The sequence below is a fragment of the Pinus tabuliformis genome, chromosome 6, assembly GCF_031772625.1.
Source record: "Pinus tabuliformis cultivar Carrire ecotype Pingquan chromosome 6, CPIR1, whole genome shotgun sequence".
In the NCBI taxonomy this organism is placed as follows: Eukaryota; Viridiplantae; Streptophyta; class Pinopsida; order Pinales; family Pinaceae; genus Pinus; species Pinus tabuliformis.
In genome coordinates, this window is record NC_142292.1 from 1910902189 (window position 1) to 1910911575 (window position 9387).

Sequence of the window (9387 nt, forward strand, 5' to 3'; positions counted from 1 at the left end):
GGAACTGTCGTGGCTTCCCATGGAGCAAAGGCCCCAAGCTAAGCTAGATTTCAAATGATGTTGATATTATTTTGCTTGTTGAAACTTGGGAGCACGAAGAATCTAAGGTCCCTAACATAGATGGCTTTACGCTATGGTCTACTTGGAACAAGTGATCCTCCCATAAATGCATTGGGGGAATAGCTTGTTACATTAAGAAGAACATCTCCCCCCATGCTAGGATTTATAAAAACGACCCTCACAACCAATATAGTTGGATAGAGATCAGTGACATTAATAATAAAAAGTCCTACATAGCAATATTTTATTTCCCCCCCATCAATTCTAACTTCTATAAGAAGAAGAATCTAGATAAAACTAACCCTTGCAATGGTTTAGAGAATGATATTTATAGCCTAAGGAATGATGGTAATATCCTTTTAATAGGTGACTTTAATGCTCGAACTTCAAACAACCAAGCTATTATTCTAAGCAATCATTCCAACCCTAATCCTCTTCGGTTAGACGAAGACCCTACTCTAGCTAGTAGGTAGAAAAGGAGCTCTAAAGACCTCAGGGAAAATTTGTTTGGGTCAGATCTAGTCAAGCTCTTTAGTGCTCAGGATCTCATAATTTGCAACAGTCTAATGAAGTGGCCTAATTCAAGAAAGATGACATGCATCCATGAACTTGGTAACAACGTGGTATACTACGTTATTTCTGATCTCCCATTATACAACAAAATAATAAAATTTGACATCTTAAATGACCTTGAACCTGACTCTAATCATAGGCCTTTACTTATAACTCTCAATTTTGTCATGGATAGAGTTCCCACAAAAAATAATACTTACAGCCAAAAGAACTTAATATTGGATAGAAATAGAAACAATCACTTTCTAGATGAATTAAAAACTAATTTTCTTCCTTTATCTAGTATAGACAACATAGGATACCTCTATCATAATTTTACTACAACTCTCTCATATTCTATTAACATGTTCTCAATTGAAGTTTCAAATAATAAAAGAAATAGCAAAACCAATCCATGGTATGACAAACATTGTAAAAGTGCGAGGAGAGCAATTAAGGAAGCTATTGATGAATCTCTTAAAATGGACAAGATAAAAATATACGAAGCTCTAACTAAAAGGAAAAAGAGGGAGTACATTCGTCAAAGATAGGAGAATCTCTTACACCTCTCTAAGGTAGCTCCTAAGAAATTTTGGAGGCAGATTATGACTAGGAAGACTAAAGATAATAATAAAATTGCTCTTCACGATTGGAATTCCTATCTTAAAAAGGTTTATGAATCTCCAAATGTCATGGATAAACCCTGCTCACAACGAAAGAAGTTTTCTCTTTAGAAGACATTAAGTTTGGGGTAAATCGCCTCACTAATGGAAAAGCTAAGGACATTGAAGGTTACGAGGCAGAAATCTTAAAAATTGGAGGTCCTGTCCTCGTCCCCCACATCCACAAGATTTTCAATCAAGCAGTCAAGCAAGGGTTCCCTAAACCTTGGACCGAGAGCCTTATTATCCCTATTTTTAAAAGTGGGGATACAAATAACCCCTCTAATTATCAGAAAATTATGATCAGCCCTCTATTAGACAAGCTATATGGTCGTATTTTAGAAAAGAAGTTAAGCATATGGCTTGAAAGTGAAGGTAAGTGGGCTAAAGTCCAAGCAGGTTTTAGAAGGCATCACTCAACAACAGACCACCTCGTTACACTTAGGATCATTGCAAAGGAATGTCGTAATGATAAATCTAATTTATTTTGTTGCTTTGTGGACTTTAGAAAAGCTTTCGATAGAGTTCCTAGATACAACCTTTGGAATAGATTAGAAGAGCTAAAGGTTCCTCTCCAGTTGAGAGCTGTCACTATAAGGTTATACGAGAATGTAATTGCCAATCTAAAGAGCAATGAGGGGTGGTCGAAAGATATTAAGTGTAACATCGGAGTTAAACAAGGTTACCCCCTCTCCCCTACCCTATTTGGTATTTACATCGATAACATCGAAGGCTATTTAGAGGAAGCAGGATGTGATGGCATGATCTTAGCTGGGACAATCGTCATCCTTCTTCTCTATCCTAACGATATTGTTCTTTTCGCAAGGTTCCTATCTGATCTTGATAAGAAACTCAGGCTTCTTAAGGATTTCTGTTATACCATGGGTATGACTGTTAACAATGACAAAAAAAAAGTTATGATTATTAAATCGAAGAATGACACTTATGCTAATTTTATGTATGACAATAATAATTTGGAGGAAGTGTATTCTTACAAGTACCTAGGAATTGATATTCATCACAAGCTCAACTAGAAGAATGGCATTGAGAAAAGGATTAATGGGGGGTGGAAAGCTTATTTTGGTCTTGAAAATAGTTGTAAAACAGCAAACCTCATAATGTGGGATAAAAAGAAGTTTCAATTATGTGCATTGAAATAACACGTCCGTGATGGGACACATATGTCGAATGCATTACATGCATTGAAATAACACCACCATGGTGGGATGCATATGCCAAAGGCAAAGGAAAATGGCTATTCAAAATTAGGATGGCTCCACCAACAAGAATAATTGTTCACTACATCTTGAAAACGATTAGGCACATTCTTTCCTTTTAATTATTGGTGGGAGAAAGATCCAAAAAACTCTTCAAACTTGTATCCTCTATAGAGACCTGTGTGTTGTTGATCCACCATGCTTGTTGCAGAAGCTGTAAAAAAAACATCGTTTGTAGGTAGATAGAAAGTGGGAATTGATATGCGTGCATTGTATATATTTATTACTGGTCGATGTTGGATTGCTCACAACTTATTAACGTTAATTAAATTGAATGCCTATTGCCAAATTCTCGCATACAGAGAAAAAATAACTATATGCATCAACCCTTTCTTTCTAAACTATACCTGATCTCGCAAATTCAAAACAAATGTGTTAATTATGGGTTTTACAACAACCTATTTTCCATTCTTGACAAGGGCTAACAAGCCTGTCATAGGGTATTAAATGTCCGGGTACATGCATGCTCTATAACAAAATAACACACCGCTTTTATTTTTAATTTATGTAGTCACCGCGCGCGCATTATATTTTGTTATAGAGCATGCATGTACCCAGGCATTTAATTCCATATGGCAAGCTGGTTAGCCCTTGCCTCCATTATTTATCACTTGTAAGCCACTCACATTGTTTTTCATGAACACAATGATGGCACTTGCATCTGAATAGTTTGCTAAACCAATAGTAAGATATGGGTTTGGGTACTAAAGATAGTAATTAAGAATTAAGAATTTGTTATTTTTGCCAAAAATTCTATCCAAGTAATAAGAATGTAACTAAAAATTATGAATTTGTTATTTTTGCCAAAAATTCTATCCAAGTAATCAGAATCTAACTCTAGAGCTTCTGAAATTGCAGCCAACAACCTTAATATTAGCACTCTCATCTCACCAACTTACTATCCCGTAATATCTCTATAACAAAAACTAAAGTGAAACTAGTTACTCCTTCCAATAGTGTGTTAAGATGAATCAATTCTAGTTTTCTACCTGAAATATTTATAATAAATCATTTTTTTCTCATTAGGTGTAGCCTATTTGTTTTTCATGCCGAGATCCAATGACTTGTCCTCTTTGAGGATGGAAAGTTTGCATGAAATAATTGATCTAGTGGAGAACCTTAACCTTGTCTTTGCTATGATTGAAGATTGTAGAAACAAAAATTGGTTGGTTTATGTGGTTTATGTCCTTTGAATAGAGGGATGCTTGGTCTTCCATGAGCAAATTTGTAGAACTCTTTGACTAACGCACATCATGACACATCAACTTCGGTGGTGTTTGAAAACAATTATTAGGATGAAGTCAATCCTCGTAGTCTATATCCCTACCTTGAGCCGCTGAGATTTCATCATTCTAGAAAATATAAAATATATAGTTGGCATTACAAGCCCAAAAAGATTATGTACGAGATCAACTAATACTAATTCATCTATGCTCTATGCGAGTATGGCATGACATAATAATTTAATTTAATAATATAATGTTATTTATTTTAATGTTAATTTTAATAATGTGATATTTTATTATAAATTTTAATAATATAATAGAAATTAGTCACTTCTGATTATCTTTTGTGGAAATGGCCATAGATGAATTTCTTACTTAACACAGTTGAATCTCAAAAATTGATATCTAATATAATGCGCTATGAAAACCCTTCAATACTTAAATACAAGAAAGTGAAGGGATCTCTACTTAAACGGTTCATGAGGCACAGTACTTGCTAAGGTTTTGCAAATGGGGTAATAAGCTAAGTTAGCTTCATTATGGGGAAAAGTCAATAGTTAAGTGTGCTTGAGTTAGAGATGATTTGGGATTGGTGACCTCCTAGGAAATCTTGGTTACCGGGTGTGCAGAAGTGATGATTGACAATGTGATTTATTTCACTAGTTTCAATCCCACTCCTTCACCCCTGTGAGCATCACGAAATGCAATGAGTGCTAAGTGGACTATTCAAAATCAATGAGAAATTAGTGATTTACGACTACCTCTCATGGAAATGGTCATATGCAATGAGTGCTAAGTGCACTATTCAAAATTGATGAGAAATTAGTGAACTACGACTATCTCTCATGGAAATGGTCATATATGAATGACTTAGTTAACGCAGTTGAATATAAAAAATGCAATGAGTGCTAAGTGGACTATTCAAAATCCATGAGAACTTAGTGAGTTACGAATACCTCTCATGGAAATGGTCATAGATGAATGACTTAGTTAACGCAGTTGAATCTCAAAAATGCAATGAGTGCTAAGTGGACTATTCAAAAATCATGAGAAATTAGTCACTTATGACTACCCCTCTTGGAAATGGTCCTAAATGAATAACTTAGTTAACACAGTTGAATCCCAAAAAATGATAGCTAATATTATAACTTAAAAAACTTATAACATTAAAAGTATATAACTTATTTTAATTTTATAATTGTAATGTAAAATTATGTTAAATTTATTAACATTATACTTGTATCTCATCCACTTGATTGAACCTAGAATTTTTCCCATTGACTAGGTAAAAGGCTTCCTAAAATTACTTTTAACTTTAATCAAAACCCCAATCTTTGACTCAAGTGGGGTTAGCATAAGGATGCCCAATCTGAACTAGATCACTACGATCTTAAATGAGCATATCATCTTGAATAATAAGGATAATATTAAAAATATTATTACTTCCAAATTTAAGAATAAGTTATGGGTAATAGAAAGAAAAATGAAGCTAAGGTATACGAAGGTGATCAACCTCAATCTCAAAAACCATAATTATCTTTCTCTATTGACAAGTGTTAATAAGAAAATGAACATTGCCAAGATGAGTGCCAATTCTCATGAGCGTCAAAGTGAAATTGTGCATTGGTAAATTCTAAAAACACATTGGAAAGGAAGATTCCATCACATTTTGGATACTAAGAGGGTTGAAGATGAAAAACACTTTCTCTTGGATTGTCCAACCCTCACTCACATTCATTCTAATTTTCAATTTTTTTTTCCATAGTACCAACTTTATGTACTTGTTAAGTTAGCAAAACTTCTCTAATCTAGAAACACTTCTCTCCCTTACTTTTTATTGTAAAATTAAAATTTAAAAAAATCACAAGTAAAATAAAAAAATCACAAATGGGATACAAAATTCATCTAAAAAATAGTGAGTCATCACCATTATTAATATTATAATAAAATAATGCAATATTTTATTTTATTTTATTTTATTTTTTTAAATAATAATATTATTTTAACATTATAAATTTAATTTTAATATAATATTAAAGCTGTAATACAACTTTGACATAACCATATGGTTATAATTTTAATAGGAGTAGTCTACCTAGATGGAGGAATTGCCCGATTTCCGTCTCCGCTTGAAAAAACCTACGGATTTGGCCGCCGACAATTCCTCCACCCTCTGCCACCCTCCGCATTAATGTCGACGACTGACAGGTTCCTGAAAAACATTCTGATTTCCATTTGCTGCCGGGAAGTTAATTCACCATGGAATTTGAATTTGGAAATAACTAGACTCTTTTACTTATGTCTCTCTCTTGCAGGCTTGCATTCAAAAAAATGATTTGTGGAGAGAGCAACCATGCTGGTGTTTACCTTTGGTCTGAACCCCTCTGAGGGCAATGGCAAGGTCGTCTGTGTCATGGATGTGTCTAGTTATGTAGGCTTGTGGATTGTTTAGGGCCTTCTACAATGAGGCTATTCAGTGCACGCCACTGTGCAAAGAGATGCTGGTATGTTTATTTATTGAAAAGAGAACAAGATTTTGTAGTTTCTTGATAAATTTCACGTTAAGATGAATCTATGAATCCAATATTTTAACCCAAGTTTGATGCATTCCTAAGAATAAATATATGAAATTTGTGCCATCCCATCCCTATTTTGAATTCCCAGTCACCTTGAAATTGAGATGAAGATTTTCATATTTCTTTTTGATTGAACTTATAGTGTGTTGGCATTATTCATTAATGATTTTAAATGGTGGCAGGTGAAGTTGAGTCTCTTAGAATGGGTATGCCGGGAATCCCTGAAACTTTTCCAGCAAATGCAATGGGCTGATGTTAAGGCGATAGAAAAAACATTTGCTGGTGTTCTCTCAGCATGTGCAAAGTTGGCAGCATTGGATCATGGTATGGAGTCCAGAAGGAAATAATTAGTAGTGGAATGTAGTATGATATCTTTGTGGAGAGTACCCTGACAGACATGTATATAAGTAGCGGGAGTATAGAGGAGGGACGCAGATTATTTGATAAAATGCCATTACAAGATGAGGTATCTTGGATAGTAATGATTGCAGGTTATGCACAGAATGGTTTGGGAGAAAAATCCTTGAAGCTTTTCAAAGATATGCAACTGGCAGGTGTGAAGCCGATTACAAAAATCTTTGCAAATTTTCTTTCTGCATTTGGAAACTGGGCAGCTTTGGAGCAAGGTGTAGAAATCCATGAACAAATAATTAGAAATGGCTTTGAGCTGGATGTCATTGTGGTCACTGCCCTATTAGACATGTATTCAAAACGTGGTAGCTTAGACAATGCGTGCCACCTGTTTGACATGACGCAACATCGAGATGTTGTCTGTTGGATGGCCATGATTGCAGGATATGCCATGCATGGCTATGTAAGTGAGGCCATTACACTCTTTGAAAAAATGAAAGACTGTGATGTAAAACCAAACCATATCACAATGGTTTGTGTTTTGTCTGCCTATTGTCATGCAGGCCTAGTCTCTGACGGCATTCAATACTTCAATCGCATGAGGGACTATTATCACATTATACCTGCGAAGGAGCACTACTGCTACATGGTTGACTTGATTAGCCGTGCTGGGCAACTAGATGAAGCAGAAGGCTTTATCAATAAAATGCCAATCAAACCCGATGCATCTGTTTGGATGTGTTTGCTTGGAGCCTGTAGAATACATAACAATATAGAGTTAGGAGAATTCGTGGAAAAACACCTTTTTGAGTTGGATGTGAGAGATGTTGCACCTTATGTGCTTCTCTCAAACATATATGCTATGGATGGTAGATGGCGTGACATTGAAAAAGTTAGAAAAATCATGAAAGTCAATGGAATTAAAAAAACTCCTGGATGTAGTTGGATTGAGGTCAATGAATAGGTGCATGCCTTCCTTCTGGGTTAGAGGTGACATACATGACCAAAGAGGTTACAGAGATGAAGTGAACAGGGTATGTTCTGATCTAGTTTTCAAGGCTGTATGGAAAAATGAGGAGCAGACTTTAATTTATATAACAAACAACTTCCATACTTCCATACTTCCGTCAATCAAAAGCCCAAGTGGTTTGCAGAACTAGAGATATGAATTCCTTCTACCCACCTTGCATTGTTCAAAACGTAAATATAAGCTTCATTCTTAAGACAAGGAGCAAGAATTTTCACTCAACATGTTTTAATCAAACCAATGAAATTGTTATCATAAATGTCAAATAATTCAACTCCAGTCAACAACGTTCTCATTCACTTTGCAAGACGTTGAGTCATGGATACCTTGTTAAATTGCTACCAGGCTTAGATAACATTCTTTTATTTAATTCACCTCAGACTTATCACTGAGATGACATGCGCTAATTGTATCATGCAACTTCTGAGGTGGCCGACTTATGAGGGAAAAAATGTCTATCCTTGCCGTGGCAAAGGAATAATTATATATCCAAAAATATCTAATCACATGGTGCTTGCTACAAGTGTGCTTTGAATCTCCTCTAGGGTAACTACAATATGAAATTCATCAATCCTACAAACAACATATGTTAAACATTGGAAAAGTTTCCTAGCACTCTTTTTCTCCCCTTGGTCTTTAAAATATTGTCCATGGTAATCATGGAAGTGGCAAAGTTACATGAATACATTTACTGGACCAGCATGCAAGCTGGGGAGTTTTAGATCCAACTCAATGATACATTTAGCATTACGAGCTAAACCAAATACATTGTTGATTATACTAGAATAAATTTTTTATTCTGAACAGTTTGGAGAACCCTCGAAAGTTAGTGTCTTTGATGAGATTAGAATGACAAGAAAAGGAGTGACCTTGATATTACATCTCGGCAATAGTCATGTTTTGCTAACATGCTGTTTGGTGGACTTAGAAGTCTCCATATTTGGATGAGTGAGGAATGAAATGTAACTTTCAAAGAAATTGCCATTTCAACAATAACCAGATTCAATGATTGGTTTCATTGTTGAATATAATTGGCAAATCTTGAAATATCATCAATGATGTTTATCATCCTACTAATATTGTTGTCCATATCTGACTCCCAAGTTCTCCAAGCCATCTTTTTTTTCTTTATTGCTTTTTTCCTAGTATCCTTTGACTTGTCAGGATAGCTAGAGAATCAATTCACTTGTGCTTTGTATCAGAACCAACAGTTCCATAAATGATATCTATGGAATTTCCATGGACATTTGCCAAAGATGTTTTTAGCATACTTAGCTGACGCTTGTGATGTCAGGTGTTTGGGAGAGAGAGGTTATACCAAACTGTGTTTCACTCTATGTTCGTCCTCTCACACATGATGATGTTTCTTTTTGGATGTGGGTTGTGATATATGGTAATTATTGGTATATTCTATACTGGCTCATAACACTTTGAATTCTTGTCTTTTACCATGTTGTACCATGGTTTGTTCATAATTTACCTCTAGATAATGTATCACCTTATGAATCAAGTTGAAATACTAGAAACCAAGGTAGGTGTTTTACATCATTTTCCCTACTCATTTTGCACACCCCATCACTTCATCAACATTTTCATGCATTATCATCACTTCTCCTTCCATGCTTGAGTTATCATATGTATTGTAGCAAGGTTCAA

General features: G+C 35.0%; 1 protein-coding gene across 1 annotated transcript; it reads left to right on the forward strand.

Moving 5' to 3' along the window:
- The first annotated feature begins 6130 nt into the window (after positions 1-6130).
- LOC149266821 (pentatricopeptide repeat-containing protein At2g03880, mitochondrial-like) lies at positions 6131-7668 on the forward strand. The gene is made up of 3 exons (XM_089409223.1): positions 6131-6208; positions 6536-6677; positions 6845-7668. Exons 1-3 carry the CDS (start codon positions 6131-6133, stop codon positions 7666-7668), a joined length of 1044 nt encoding a protein of 347 aa, XP_089265349.1.
- Positions 7669-9387: the final 1719 nt, after the last annotated feature.

Bases quoted from the DNA above. Each gene is read 5' to 3' on its own strand.
- LOC149266821 (XM_089409223.1), top strand. From the start codon at position 6,131: ATGCTGGTGTTTACCTTTGGTCTGAACCCCTCTGAGGGCAATGGCAAG. The intron at 6,209-6,535 runs GTAGGCTTGTGG...AAATGGTGGCAG, and splicing joins TCATGGATGTGTCTAGTTAT to GTGAAGTTGAGTCTCTTAGA. The intron at 6,678-6,844 runs GTATGGAGTCCA...TAATGATTGCAG, and splicing joins GTTGGCAGCATTGGATCATG to GTTATGCACAGAATGGTTTG.